Source organism: Mobula hypostoma, chromosome 19, assembly GCF_963921235.1.
Source record: "Mobula hypostoma chromosome 19, sMobHyp1.1, whole genome shotgun sequence".
NCBI lineage: Eukaryota > Metazoa > Chordata > Chondrichthyes > Myliobatiformes > Myliobatidae > Mobula > Mobula hypostoma.
The window spans coordinates 58,802,100-58,818,764 of NC_086115.1; the positions used below are offsets into that span (position 1 = coordinate 58,802,100).

Sequence of the window (16,665 nt, forward strand, 5' to 3'; positions counted from 1 at the left end):
CTGGGTGGGCACAGGAGCACATTCAGCCAGAGACTCATTCCTCTGAGATGCAGCACTGAGCGTCATAGGAAGTCATTCCTGCCTATAGCCATCAAACTTTACAACTCCTCCCTTGGAGGGTCAGACATTCTGAGCCAATAGGCTGGTCCTGGACTTATTTCATAATTTACCGGCATAATTTATATACTACTATTTAACTATTTATGGTTCTATTACTATTATTTATGGAGCAACTGTAACAAAAACCAATCTCCCCCAGGATTAATAAGGTATGACTATGACTATCTCTCCCTACAATTACCTGCTCTCCTGAAGATCCAGCCTCAGTACGTGTACAGAATTTTCAACACTGGCTTTTCATTAACGAGCCTCTAAATCTGGCTGACTGCCGCTCAAGAAAGAGAAAAAGTCTGCCACATCATCTGTGTTTCCTTTATTTTTCCAACTACATGTAAATAAAATAAACTTAAATGACATTTAGTTGGGTTTTATGTAGAAATTTTGTGTGCCTCAATTGGGGCGAAAATTCTTTCTTCGAATCTTAAAATAAAAAAAACTTCCAAAGTTCTGTGTGACATACCACAAATCATACGCTTCAGGATACTTGGATTTGAAGCTGTATTTGAAGCCTCTGAATTTTTGTGGATGATACACCTATGCTTCTGGTCAAAGCAGACCCTCAGAATGTTAATGGTAGGGAATTTAGATAAGTAATGGCATTCAAATTCATGGGAATCTATTATTGAGAGACAATCATCACCTAGCACTTTTGTGAGGTGAATGTTACTTGGTACTCAACAGATCATGATCATAGACATCTAGATTTTGCTATATATTATGGAATGCTTCATTATCAAAGGAGCTATAAAAACTGAACACAATCATCACCAAACATACGGTAATTCTGACAGTATGATTACTGATGAAATAGCTGAGGAAGGCTGAGTGTATGACACTATTTCGAGCAATCGTGCTCATGTTCTGGAGCTGAGGTGACCCATATGGATGAGCACTGACTGTAATGGTCTATTTTTGTTATGTATGAATCAACTTCCAACTTGCTCCTTCAGTGGGGAGTTATCCCTATTACCTTGATTTTGACATTCATAGGCCTTATTTTAAACTTTTCTTTCTCCACGTCTTTACCAATACTGTACATCTTACATTTATCATTACTGAGGAAGACAATTTTGAAATTAATCCTTTTGAATAAATACCTAAAATGTGTATTTATAATTAATGATGCACATTGATCAATGCTGTCTCTAACTGAAACATTACTTTAGATCGGTTTTCAACTATTCTCCAATTCCATCTCAAAAAGTGTTTACATCAATAATCAAGTGGCAAATATTTCCATATTCTTTCTTTTCAAATCTTTTTATTATTATTATCCAAAGTTAACAAGAGCACATCGAAGTAGGCAATGTCTCAAGAGAAAAAAAATTTCTAATAAGGGGAAAACAACTAATGTTATTACGATATGCATCATGTGACATGTTGTACTGACGGGCACAATCATTGTCTTTGACCATTATTCTTGGCACTTTTTCCCCCTAAAGAAGTGGTTTGCCATTGCCTTCTTCTGGGTAGTGTCTTTATAAGACAGGTGACCACAACCGTTACCAATACTCTTTCAGAGATTGTCTGCCTGGTGTCGGTGGTCACATAACCAGGACTTGTGATGTGCACCAGCTGCCCATACGACCATCCACCACCTGCTCCCATGGCCTGACCCTGATTTTGGAGCCGGGGGGGGGGGGGTGTGGGGCGGGGCGGAAAAGAGAAAGAAAGCTAAGCAGATGCTACACCTCGTGTGTAAACTTATTACAGATTTGCTAATATGCGGAGACCCCTTTACTGCCAGGGCAAAAGGACAGGATATTGTCAGTAAATTACTTAATAAAAACAGATGCATTATTATCCAAGGCTGATGCCGTACAGTAACTGAAAATGGGTTCGTACCCACAAAAGCACGTGAAATGAAACGACAAGAAGATTGAAGATTTTGAAAAATGCTGGTCACATATTATTTAATTTAGCCCATGCTTTTTAATTTAAAATACATTATTCAGTCAAAGTATTGCACGTGCAGTTTCTCCAATGTGGTATGAAATTAGTTCAAAGGTGCATATTTGATGGAAAACTAAGAAACAGAAACAGTTCAATAACTCAAGTTATTCTGAAGAGTTTTTAAATATGCACACTATACAACCTTCTCCAAACTAATACATATCAAAGATAGAACAGTTGAAACTTTTTAAAAGAATAATCAAGGGAAGAAAAATATTCACTTAACTAAGAAGTCATAGAAACTTTGGTGGTTAAAGTTAAAACAAAATAACATTTGTAATCATTACAAATGCAAAAATCAAATAAATCCAAGACAAACATGCCAGTTACCAGCTGATTTCACAATGGTGAAAAATTTAGTCATATTACTTTAAATAACACGTCGTAAAACTGGGCAAAGAGATTATAGAGATTAATACTCACCCAAAACTTCATTTCAGTCAAGTAATATACTATTATTTTCATTTACTAATTAGCTTAAATTATGTAAAATATGAACATAATTGGAAAGGCCAACATTTGGTGTTCACCTATCATTGCTCCCAAATGGCTTGCTAGGTCATTTTCAGTGGTGGTTTCAAAAACAATTCCAGTGCTGCAGTATAAGCTCACATAGACCAAAATGGGTAAAGGTAGCGGATTCTCTTCCATAAAAGGATATTAGCATTCCAGATAGGAATTTTACTACAGCCAGCATTACTGATACTTGTTTTTTTTTAAATACAAAAAGGTAAAATCTAGATCTATTTAATTACATTTAAGGTTTGCAGCCCCAAAGTTGGAAACTGAACTATATCTGGATCAAGTTACTAATTCAGTAACAATCATGATGCCACCATAATCGCTGAGCAGTTTATGAAATACCCATTGCAAATAACTTATTTTCAAATAACTTGGATAAATTTTCAAAATGCATTCATTACGCTCATGGAAAACAAAAAGTCATAACCGTGAATGCAGTCTAGAATCATAAAGGCAAATGCCAGACATTCTCAAAAATATGTGCCATAAACTTAATCAGTTAATGGGCTGCAAGAAAGATGGGAATCAGTTAGAATGGAAGAAACTATTCTTGTATACAAGAACAAAATAATTGTTACTTCAGATCTGATGCAGCACAAAACAAAAGAGAAAGAACACTAATTAAAAAAACACACCATAAATATAAACAAGATAACTTGTATACATAGATTGATTGTATGTCCATACTTAAGTCTTTCAATCATGTTGCAATCAACAGCTTTGATTTCAGATGCACATGTGATTCTAAAAGTGATCCATCCTACATAAGTTCAGTACAATAGTAATGAAATTCAAGCACAGGTTTGCAGGTATTGATTGAATTTTGCTACGCAGACCTATACCTCAAATAATCTATGGGATCAAAGGAAAAAGATAAATAGGCAGGACCAGGAAGGAACAGGATTTCAGCCACACATGATCTCTGCCTCCCAACCAGCAATGTTGAAGACAAATGCCATTCAGAATTAAACAGGCTATTTGCAAACACCTATAAGAGGATTTTTCAGTAAAGAGGATAAACTAAATGATTAGAGAACACAGTGGTTGGCTTGCTGATTCAAGCTAAGAGTGCAGTCTGATCATATAGGTAATTGTAGTAGAACAGTTGCACTTTGTTAACATGTCTGCCCAGGGAAGCAGTTGAGGCTACCTCATTAAATATTTAAGGCAGTTAATAGATTTTTGCATTGCAGCAGAATTAAAGGTTTACAGGAGGAAAGGCATGTTGATAGAGCCAAGTACACAGCCAGCTCCTTCATGATCTTATTGAATGGTGGAGTAGGCGCAATGGGACAGACAGCTGACTCTTGTTATTTATGTTCTTATGCAACCAGATTAGATTCAAACGTTAAAATATGCCAAATGAACTATTCTGGCATCTGATATTTGTCTTCTGCAGACGAGTGCTGAATTATCAGGAAAAGTGTCTGCTTCTATCTTCAGAGATAACCTCTCTCGGAACATTTTCACAAGTGCCCAGAAGCAGATATCACATTTTGTAGCATTTTTAAAAGTACAACTACTTGCGGCATACAAGCACTTCATGGATAATATTGGATGTTAAGGAGAAGCCAAATGGTACCTTGGACTTTTCGCTCTTTGAAACTGAACCCAGGAAAAGCTTGGTAAAGAAGCAAAGAATTTTTATTCTCAGGTTAACTATTTCATTTTTTATGTCTTCAAAATGGTTCCTAGGCAGCAAAATCAATTTACATACACTAAACATCATTTTGTTTTGGAATTGTATGCGCAGAAGTTATCAGTTTGCTTGTTTGCTGAATATTACATGCAGATGGATTTCTCTTTGACCAAAGCTATAAAACATGTTTTTCTTGAAATTTATACAGTAGTTTGATATTTGCAATTATTTATACAAATCATAGTCAATGCTTAAAGGCAAAGTCAATTATCACTTAGAAAAAAAGGGTTCAAGGTAACTTACCTTAAAAGTAATCTGCATCATTGGCAATAAGTGAAGTTGAGAACTTGCCCAGTCCAGAGTGATAACAGAATTTATCTGTTCCCAACCCAAGCATCGAAGAATATCAAGCTTATTTTTAGTAGTACAGACTTTACATCCGAGCACCTCCGCTATGGCTGTAAAAAATTACAGAAAAAATTAAATCCTCGGTGTCATCCCTGACTCTTTGCAAATATACAATAAGACTTGGGAATTTGTTTCCTAGGTAACTAGAAAAAGGAACACGCTGGCAAAGCTCAAAGAATGCAACGTTCACTTGAGAAAGTGTGTATGAGTTGCTTACACACGATCATATATTGGTCACATTTATCCTTTGTGATTCAGTAAACAGGTAATGATGAAATATTATGAGCCATTATAGCTTGCACATCAAAATCACAAAATATACCATGATGATCTCCATTTATTGAACCAGAATGGATCTGACCAAAATATGATGGTGTACAACCAAATATGATAGTGTTCAATTCCATGTGGTTCAATGATAGTGTGTAGACCTTTGTGGTTCAAAAAATAGGTATAGAAATAAAACAGTAACAATGAAGTATTATGGGTCATTATAGTTTGTGCAAAATTACAAGATACGTCATGAATATCTCCGTTTATTGAACCAGAATAGATAATGATCAAAATACGATAACATGTGAATTCCTAAAGAATATTATTTCACTAACAAAGTCTTCTGAAGTCGGTAGTTGAGTATGAGTTGATTACATACATATTTGTGCAACCTCATTGCCAGGCAAGTAAGCTGGTTTAAAAAGGAAAATGCTTTAACAATTTGGCAAGTTAGATAGCATCTTTGGAAAGAAACGTTTCAGTTCTACAAACCTTTGTCAGTTCTGACTGCTTGAATTCCAGGATACTGCCTAACCTACTGAGATTTTACACATTTTACTGTTATTGTTTTCAGATTTTCAGCATCTGCAGATTTTCATAATAGGCCAGTGAGACTGACATCAGTGGTGGCTAAGTTACTGAACTGGATTCTGACAGAGATTGTCATCATAGCTTTGTGCATGGAAAACTTTTCAGGGAGGCGCTTAAGTGCAAACGGGGCAGCAGACACCGACTTATGGACTTCAAGCGAGGCCTTTGACAAGGTTCTCCATGGTTGTCTAGTCTTGAAGGTTAGATCACAATGGACCTAGAGGGGGCTAGCTAACTGGATTCATAATTTGTGCAATGGTAAGCAGAAGGAAGCAGAAAGTAATGGAAGATTGTTTCCCAGACTGGAGACCAGTGACAGGGAATAGGACCTCTTGATATATATATTTTTTTAATATCTGGACAATATTGATGAGAAGTTATATGGCATAATTTGTAAGCTTGTAGATATTAAAATAGATAGCATTGTGTAACAGTGAAGAAAGCTATCAAAAATTACAAAGGAATCTTGATCAGCTCAGAAATGGGCGGAGGACTGGCAAATGGCATCCAATCCGGCTAAGGGGAAGGTGTTGCATTTTGAAAGTCAAACCAGTTTAGGATTTATCATGAATGGAAGCTCCCTGGGAAGTGTGTTGGAGATGGATCTAGAAGTACAAGCATACACTTCACTGAAAGTGGTGCCAAAGGTTGAGAAGATGGTGAGGAAGGGTATGGACTGCTGGTATCAGTCCGGATATTGAGTGTAGGAGATGCAAAGTTTTGTGATAATCATACAAGACATTGGTGATTGCACACTTGTGAGTACTGTGCACAGTTTTAGGAAGGCTATCATTAAGCTAGAAAGAATTTATAAGAATGTTGCCAGGACTTGAGGGCCTGAGCTACAGTGAAAGTTTAGGCAGGCTGGAACTTTTATTCTGTAGAGTATAGGAGACTGAAGGGTGACCTTATAGAGGTGTCCAAATTCACGAGGGTCTTAGATTGAGTGAACGCACACAGTTCTTTCTCTTTGGGAAAGGGAACCAAATACTAGACGGCAAAGTGGAGGAGGGGCAGATTTAATAGTGAGCTGAGGGGTGGTGCTTATGTGGAATTTGGACAAGTATATGGATATGATTTAGAGCAGGAATTCCCAACCTGTTATTGGTAGGGGTCCATTGCATAAAAAAGGTTGGAAACCCCTGGTTTAGAGGAACATGGTCCAAATGCTAGCAAAGGGTTCTAGCTTAGTGGACACCTTGGTTGTCCCGTACAAGTTGAGCCGAAGGGCACATTTTCATGTTGTATTATTCTATAACAAACTGAGGTGATGCAACATGCAAGAAAAATCAAAACATTTACCCCCATCTACGTATAAAATTAATAATAATGGAGATCTTACCAAGGAAAACCTTCTCTTTTCCAATTGAGTATGTACCACAGACAACTAATGTCCTAGGGTTCATTGTTACACTTTCAAAGGCAATATTTCCCACAAACTGAATGGTTTCTTGCTGGGAAGGAAAGGTATATTCTGGACTGCAATATCTACCAAATAAACAGAGTTGCACAAAGCATAAAGTATTTATTATGTGGTCAATATGAATATTCCAAATAACTAAATTTAATGATTCACTGTATAAACACTATTATCTCTGCTATTATTACTGTCATTTTGAAGGATATTCTAGACATACGTTCTCAATCAACAGATTTATTATAGTCTGAGTAGATTGTACAACATCCACTGAAGACAATAAAATCAACACATTAACTGATTTCCAGTAAAATGCAAATCCAATGTCTGATCACGAGAGCACACCAAGTCTGTTTAAAACAATTTGTCTGGTGGCTACAGCAACATCACTTTAACCACACATACTAATTCATTGGAAAATACCATGAATTCAGAATAGTTAAATATACTTAACAAACATTTATTGTCATTCAGCCCAAAGATTTGTCTTTTGCCAATGCATGGAATTCTGTGAATTATCAGACGAGTTCTTGGGTATCCAGCCCCGACCCCAAGTAGTCCGGGGCAATATTTTGACAGGGAATATTATGGCACTATCTAGAACATACTTAGATACAGCTCGAACAATGGAACTGTTCATTTTTGGATCAGCTAATGTGGCTGGCTTAAGAGCAAATACACCAAATGGTTTAATTCCCCTTCCCATATACTAACCAGATGCATGTTCGACTTCTCAGTCAAATACACAAAAAACTGAAAGGCACAAAAGCAAGAACTACAGCCATATTTGGCAAGGCACATTCATGGAAGACTCATCCAGGAGATTCAGCATGGGATCCATGGTGACTTTAATCTTCAGGTTCATAATTTGAAGAGGGAAGTTGTAGGTGGGACTTATTCTAACTAGGAGTGCCGTTCTGGGATCACTGGAGAGTATAATACACACATACATACAGTACATATAAATAATTTATATAAAAATGAGGATGAGTGGGTTAACAAATTTGCAGTTGACACAAAAATTAGTGGTGCTGTGGATATCAGGTGAGAAATCTAGAATTGATGTCGATTGCCAAAGAATACAATGGGATAGATCTCGGCTATAGATTTGGATGTAAAAATGGTAGATTGAGTTTAATCTGAGCAAGTGCGAGGTGTTGTAATTTGGGAGATCAAAAATAAGAGAAAGTACAGCTAATGGCAGGACTCTGAACAGATCTGATTTAGAGGAATCTTAGCATCTAAATTCAGAGCTTCCTGAAAGTGGTCAGACATGCCGATGGGGTGGTAAATGTGGCGTATAGTTTGATGGCTTTTATTAGCCAAGGCAGAGTTCAGAGTCAGGAAGTTAGCTTGCTGCTTTACACAACCCCAATTAGGCCCCATCTGGAGTACTGCAATCAATTCTGGTTGCCCCATTATAGAAAGGATGTGGAAGCTTAGCAAAGGGTGCACAAGAGGTTTACTGTCTGGATTAGAGGGAACATCCTCTGAAGAGAGGTTGAGCTAATGGGGGTTTTCTCTGCAGCATCAGAGGCCGAGGTGACATCTGACAGAAATATATAAAATCTATAAATTTCAATTATAAAAATCATATAGGCATTGAAAGATATCTTCACCAGCCACCCTCACCAAAAAATATGGTGAAAGTTCAAAGCAGATTTGTGGGCAATTCCTCCCTACTCCCCCACACAAAGTGGTAGCATGTGCTGTCATAGATCACGGTGGAAACAGATATAACGTTGGTGTTTCAGACACTTAGGCAGGCACATGAATATGCAGAGAATGGTGAGGTATGAACCATGTGCAGTTATAAAGGATCAGGTGTTAGTAGCTTCACTGGTTTGGTATAACATTGTGGGCTGAAAGACCTGATCTTGTGTTGTATTTTTCTACAATTTAAACACATGCAACAGAACAGCATTTATTATGCACTGTCGATTTACTATTCACCAACTTAGTGGGCAAGTCAAACTAGGACATACTTTATCTCGCAAACATATGCAAGTAATTTCCCTTACGTGGTATCTAGATAAAGAATATGAACTTTTCGACCCTTAAGATGAGAGTAACGTTCCATAGAGGCATTAGCTCGAAAATCACCAGTATGCAAAAGCGTATTGCCATTAGGAAGCTGGAATAGCAGCATAACAGCACCTGGACAGCTGTAGAATAAATAATTGCAACGATTAAAGATAAAATACAAATCACATCTGTCAAATATTTGAACAATCATATACTATACAAAAGTCTTAGAGATATATATAGATAGAGCTAGGGTGCCAAATACCTTTGAACAATACTACATTTGTCAACGACGTGGAGCTTGTAAATCTGGCAGGAGTGAAGGATATTGGGAATGGCGAGAGTGGAATGTTGCAGGAGGAGGGTGGGGCAGGTGGCAGAGGAGTTCCAGGGGCAGGGGATGGCACAGGTGCAGACACACCCTGCCCTGAGACACCAGGCAAAGTAATTTGATTCCAAACAATTGGTTTATTGATAATTACACAATGTCTTTCTGGCACTTCCTGCTCCCTCCCCACCACACTTTTTCAACCATGATTCCCCTCTTCCTGTCCCCTTCCCCCCTCAGTCCACAATAGAGACCCATATCAGAATCAGGTTATCTCCCACATATGTTATGATTTTTTTGGGCAGCTGTACAGTGCAATACACAAAAATTACCACTGTACTGTGCAAAAGTCTTAGACACCCTAACGATACATATGTGCCCAAGACTAAACTTTTGTACAGTACTGTAGATACATTTTTTTTCTTCAGGCCCTACCAGCAAACTAACTTCATCTGTACTTCAGAGCACAGTAATCCCTAATGCTAAAAAAAATGAAAACACCCAAAATAAAAATGCAATCATCTCAAAGTTGTACATCAGCCTGACTAAAAGACTACCTCTGTGCTTTCATCAACATACAAATTCTTAAAAATCCTCAGCCAACAATATTGTTTTTGGTAATTGGGTTTGGTGGAAGAAAAAGCAGCAAGGCGGGAGAAGGCAGGGGAGAAATTCAATCCAATGTTTGATTTATATGCCATCAATTCCCAGACGATCCAGATAATGTCTAGTTTGTTTCCTTTTTTTTTCCACCTCTATGAACTCACTGAGTTGTAGGGCAATTAAGCAAATGCTCAATGAAGCAATTAATTTCTATGTGTATGAACCTCTGTTGCGGTGCTACGTTCATTCAACACTAACATATGGAAGTGAATACTGGACACTATCAAAGCAAAACGAGGGAAGACTTAAATCTGCAGAAATGTGGTTTTCGAGAAGAATGATGATAATATTGTGGAAGGACAATAACAAATGAGGGAAGTGTTGTGAAAGTTGGAATAAGAATAAAAGAGCTGATATAATTAATCAGGAAACAGCAGGTGGAATTTCTGGGACATGGACTGAGGAAAGAGGAACTCAAACATCTCACAGTGACAGGAACAACTGATGGAAGAAAAAGTCATAGTCAACAGTGCATGATGTTCATGAGTTACATCAAGGGATGGACAGAAAAGTTTTGAACAGTTCAGACAGATGGAAGACTACGATTGCTTACATCATACGACAGGGCACATGATGAAGTTATCAAGCAGCTGATGATAAAGTTACATAAACAGTTATGGGATAAATGACCAGTCAAGTTGAAAGCTAAATGATAAACACTGCCAGAATATGTAAAGGCAGCTTGAGGGGTACTTTATCTGCAAAGTAGCATCTCCACATGTTGTACTGCATTTTTTTTTATATCAGGTTAGATTATATGATCAGTTCCTGGAAAGGAACCCAAATCCACAAAACAGACCTCGAGTCTTCACTGAATAAAAGCTTGTATTTAAAGGTACCAAGACTGCAGAAGGAATCAGTAAGCTATCTACAAAGTGCCTGGGACTTCAAATCCTTCCCTTGGATCACCTTTGATTTTAAGTGTTGTTTAAAATGCGCACAATTCAACTTTTAAAAAAAAAGGAAATCAGCTAAGAAATCTAGAATGGCAAAAAGAAATACCTTCAGCAGGGAAATGAAAGAAATAAAATGGATTAATTCAGTAAGAATTGTATTGGTTATTTAATATTACAACCAGATATTTAATTACTGATTGCAGAACTTGAAATTTTGCAAATATATTTTATTTTGACCGGAATAAATTTATGATGCAAAGACCATCTAGCGTTCTTATTGGGGCAGAAATCATTCTACATCTGACATCAAGTCAAAAAACTGGAAGATATGAGGTAGGAAGTAGGAGAGTTAGAATAGACTGAAATGATAGCAATGTCAGTATATCTAAAATAGGACACATGGCCAAAGACTTACTGATTTGCATCCAAAAGCACGACCTTAACTCCTTCCACAATACATTCGGTGTTCATGGGAAGACTTATCACATGCTGATCCTGTACTTTAAGTTTCGATATCACCAAATTGCGTGTTATCTGAAAGTAACAAAAAAAAAGTAAATTTTAAATCACAAATCCAATTATTAATTAAAGGCATGTGTGCTTTCAGATTTCCAAACAACTAAGACTATTAGCATCACTCAGTAAATCCTGAGAATGGTATTGAGCATCACTAATTAGCTCAAATATCAACACTCTAATATTCATCGCCTCATGTAGAAAGTATTCTCCACATCAACACAAAGGGGTCAAGGAGTGAAACTTTCAAAATGAAGGAAGAATTTTCAAACCTGTATACAAACCTAAAGGCGATGGGACTAGTTTCAGTGCATGCACTTACAAGCATTCAAATCAGGTTCTCAGAGTGCATCAGGGAGGCTGATTCAAAAGTAACTGCTCCCATTTAAGCCTCCCAGGATACAGGAAACTCAAGAAAGGAGAACTGGAAGCTGCTAACTCAAGAAACTATGTTTTATGGCATTCTTCAGCTTTAATCAACGGGACTCTGATAACAGAATAATAAACAATGAAAGCAAATGACTTGCCACACCAAAATAGAGATCAAAGCATTAAGATCCATTAGGAAATGTGCATTCATTTGTTCATTTTAGCAGGTTCTGTACATGGTTGAACTAGTTTGTATTCTTCACACCACACCAAAATCAGACTTCAAAAACTTCAGTTCCCACTGGATTACGGTAATGTTAACAAATATTAATATACACTTAGTGACCACTTTATTAGGCAACTCCTGTACCTAATAAAGTGGCCACTGAGTGTATGTTCCTGACCTTCTCCTGCTGTAGCCCACCCACATCAAGGTTAAACTTGTTGTGCATTCAGGGATGCTCTTCTGCACACCACTTTTGTAACACATGGTTACTTAAGCTTGCCTGTCAATTTGAACCAGTCTCACCATTCTCATCTGACCTCCCCCATTAACAAAGCATTTTCATTCACAGAACTACAGCTCACTGAATTTTTTTCTTTGTCGCACCATTCTCTGTAAACTCTAGAAAACTATTTTGCATGAAAATCCCAGGAGATCAGCAGTTTCTAAAATACAAACCACTCCATCTGGCACTAACTGTCATTCCACATTCAGTCACTTAGATCACATTTCTTCCCCATTCTGATGTTTGGTCTGAATAACTGAACCTCTGGATCACATCTGTATGTTTTAATGCGTTGAGTTGCTGCCACTGACTGGCTGATTAGATACTTGCATTAATGAGTAGGATACAGGTATAGCTAATAATGCGGCCACTGAATGTAGAAACAATATGGAATTGGTCACAAACAGGAGAAAATCTGCAGATGCTGGAACTCCAAGCAATACACACAAAATGCTGGAGGAACTCAGCAGGCCAGGCAGGATATAAGAAAAAGAGTACAGTCGACATTTCAGGCTGAGGCCCTTCAGCAGGACTGGGAAAAAATGATGAGGGGTAGAGTCAAAAGGTAGGGGGAGGGGAGGGGAGGAGAAACACAAGGTGATAGGTGAAACCAGGTGGGAGAGGGGTGAAGTAAAGAGCTGGGAAGTCGATAGGTGAAAGAGATACAGAGCTGGTGAAGCGAGAGTCTGATAGGAGAGGACAAAACGCCACGGAAGAAAGAAAAGGGGGTGGAGCACCAGAGGGAGGTGATGGTCAGGCAAAGAGATAAGGTGAGAGAAGGAAAAGGGGGATGGAGAATGGTGAAGTGAGGGGGGGGGGGGGAAGGAAGAGAGATACCATTACCAGAAGTTTGAGAAATTGGTATTCATGCCATCAGGTTGGAGGCTACCCAGATGGAATACAAGAACCTGAGTGTGGCCTCATCACAACAGTGGAGGATGCCATGGATCGGAATGGGATGTGGAATTAAAGTAGGTGGCCACTGGGAGATCCCGCTTTTTCTGGTGGACGGAGCATAGGTGCTTGGCAAAATGGTCTCCCAATCTACATTGGGTCTCACCGATATACGGGAAGTCACACACACAAAATTCTGAAGGAACTCAGCAGACCAGGCAGCATCTATGGAAAAAAATACAGTCGACGTTTTAGGCCGACTGTACTTTTTCTCCCCATAGATGCTGCCTGGCCAGCAGAGTTCCTCCAGCATTTTGTGTGTTGCTCGGATTTCCAGCGTCTGCAGATTTTATCTTGTTTATGATACAGGAGGCCACACCGGGAGCACCAGACACTGTATATGACATGAACATACTCACAGGTGAAGTGTTGCCTCATCTGGAAGGACTTTTTGGGGCCCTGAATGGTAGTGAGGGAGGTAGTGTAGGGGCAGGTGTAGTGGGGAGGGACGAATGGACAAGGGAATCACATAGAGAGCCATCCCTGCGGAAAGCAGAAAGTGGTGAGTGGTGTGGGGGGAGGGGGTGAGAGGAGAGACGCACTTGGCGCTGGGATCCACTTGGAAATGCCAGAAGTTACAGAGCCGAACGCAGAGGCTTGTGGGGTGGTAGGTGAGGACAAGAGGAACCCTATCCCTGGTAGGGTGGCAGGAGGATAGAGTGAGAGCAGATGTGCGTGAAATGGAAGTGATGCAGTTGAGGGCAGCGCTGATTGTGAGAAAAGGAAGCTCTCCTTCATTCTGGAATGAAAAGACTCATCTTTTGAGCAGATGCGGCAGACACAGAGGAATTGAAAGAAGGGGATGGCACTTTTACAAGTATCAGGGTGGGAGGAGGTACAGTCCAGAGTCCGTGGGCTTGTAATAGACATCAGTAGATAAGCTGCCTCTAGAGATAGACAGAGAGATTGAGAAAGGAGAGCGGAGGTGGTCATCTAGTCATCTATTGCTCTCCTAGTTCCAATCCTACTTCGTTTCCATATCAGATTCATTAACAAAAGTGATGCTCATGGAATTAGAGGGTCAACTTGGGACTTTATAGATGGCCTTAAGGATAGAAAACAAGGAAATATGTTTGAAACAAGGACTAGTACTAGAATGAGTCCATGTTTCATTACATACATTCTTTTCTGTCAGAAAGAATTTAATTTTAATATTGACTATAATACCAAATTTGAGAGGTATGTTAAACAGAGAAGACCATAAAACATAAGAGAGTTAGGCCATTTGGCCCAGAGTCTGCTCTGTCATTAAATCATGGCTGATCCTTCTTTCCCCTCTCCTCGGACCTGTAACCTTTGATGTTAGGTTCTTGACTGACCACATCAAGCTTTGCTTAAATACACTCAACGACCTGGCCTCCACAGTCGCCTGTGATAAATTCCACATATTCACCACCTTCTGGCTAAAGAAATTTCTTTGCATCTGTTTTAAATGGACACCCCTCTATCCTGAGGCTGTGCTCTCTTGCCCTAGACTCTCCATGGGAAACATCTTTTCCACATCTGTCCAGGCCTTTGAACATTTCAATGAGATCCTTCCTCTTCTTTCTAAATTCCAGTAAGTATAGGCCCAGAGCCAAACGTTTCTCATATGATAACCCTTTCATTCCTGGAATCATCCTTGTGCACCTCTTCTGAACCCTCTTCAATACCAGCACATCTTTTCTTAGAAACGGAGCCCACAACTGTTCACAATACTCAAGGTGAGGCCCCACCAGCACCTTATAAGGCCTCAGCATCACATCCCTGCTCTTGTATTCTAGACTGCTTGAAATCAATGCTAACATTGTATTTGCCTTCCTCACCACTGACTCTACTTGCAAGTTAACCTTTAGTGTGTTCAGCACAAGGTCTGCCAAGTCACTCTGCATCTCAGACTTTTGGATTTTCTCCCCGTTTAGAAAATAGTCTGCACATCTATTTCTTCTTCCAAAGTGCATGACCGTACATCTTCCAATACTGTATTTCATTTGCCACTTTCTTACCCATTCTCCTAATCTGTCCAAGTTCTTCTGCAGGCTATCTTTTTCCTCAGTATTACCTGCCCCTCCACCAATCTTTATACCATCTGCAAACGTGGCAACAAAGCCATCTATCCCATCATCTAAATCTTTGATATGCAGCATAAAAAGAAGCGGTCTCAACACTGACCCCTGTGGAACACCACTAGACACAGGCAGCCAACCAGAAAAGGATCCTTTTATTCCCATTTCCTGTTTCCTACCAATCAGCCACTGCTCTAACCACACTGGTACCTTTCCTGTACTACCATGTTAACTTGGTTAACAGCCTCATGTGTGGCACCTTGTCAAAGGTGTTGTGAAAATACAAATATATAACATCGACTGCATCCCCTCCATCTATCCTACTTGTAATCTCCTCAGAATTCCAACAGGTTCATCAGGCAAGATTTTGCCTTAAGGAAACCACGCTGACTTTGTCTGATCTTGCCCTGTGTCACTGTAACCTTATCTATAACAATTGACTCCAACATCTTGCCAACCACTGAGGCAGGTCTATAATTTCTTTTCTGATGCTTCCCTTTCTTAAAGAGTGGAGCGACATTTGCAATTTTCCAGTCCTCCGGAACCATACCAGAGTCCAATGATTCTTGAAAGATCATTACTAATGCCTCCACAATATCTCCTGCTGCCTCTTTCAGACCCTAGGGTGTAGTTCAACTGGTCCAGGCGACTTAAGCACTTGTGCTCTTTCAGCCTTTTGAGGACCTCCCCCCTTGTAAGAGCTGCACTCACTTTTATTCCTCACACCCTTCAACCTCTGGCACACTGCTAATGTCTTTCACAGTGAATACTGATGCAAAATACTCATTTAGTTCATCTGCCATCTCCTTGTCCCCCTTTATTATTTCTCTGGCCTCATTTTCTAGAGGTCCTACATTCATTCTCAGCTATCTTATTATGTTACATACTTGAAAGTTTTTTCTATCCATTTGATATTGTTTGCTAGCTTGCTTTCAGATTTCCTCCCCAAATGATTCTTTTAGTTGCTTTCTGTAGTTTTTAAAAGCTTCCCAATTCTCTATCTTCCCACTAATTTTTCTTTTGTTGTATGCCCACTTTTGTTTTTACATTAGCTTTGACTTCCCTTGTCAGCCACAGTTACACTATTTTGCCATTTGAGTATTTCTTTGTTTATGTAATACATCTATCCTGCACCTTCCTCATTTTTCCCCCCCAAAACTCAAGCCATTGCTGCTCTGTTGTCATCCCTGCCAGCACCCTCTTCCAATTTACTTTGGCCAACTCCTCTCTCATACCACTGTAATTTTCTTTATTCCATTGAAATATTGCTATGTCAGACTTTACTTCCTCTCTATCAAATTTCAAGTTGAATTCAATCATATTGTCATCACTGCCTCCCAAAAGTCCCTTTACCTTAAGCTTCCTAATTGCCTCCAGTTTATTACATAACACCCAATCTAGAATAGCTGAACCCCTAATAGGCTCAACAAACTGCTC

The 16,665-nt window shown here is 39.1% G+C and overlaps 1 protein-coding gene across 3 annotated transcripts in view; it reads right to left on the reverse strand.

Moving 5' to 3' along the window:
- dclre1a (DNA cross-link repair 1A (PSO2 homolog, S. cerevisiae)) overlaps window positions 1-16,665 on the reverse strand; it is a 62,064-nt gene that overhangs the window by 15,508 nt on the left and 29,891 nt on the right. For all 3 annotated transcript variants that reach the window (XM_063071990.1, XM_063071991.1, XM_063071992.1), the window contains exons 4-7: window positions 11,251-11,369; window positions 8,945-9,088; window positions 6,849-6,994; window positions 4,538-4,692 (exon numbers count right to left, since the gene is read on the reverse strand). In XM_063071990.1, coding sequence (XP_062928060.1) covers window positions 4,538-4,692; window positions 6,849-6,994; window positions 8,945-9,088; window positions 11,251-11,369 — 564 coding nt within the window. The remainder of the gene's footprint in view (window positions 1-4,537; window positions 4,693-6,848; window positions 6,995-8,944; window positions 9,089-11,250; window positions 11,370-16,665) is intronic.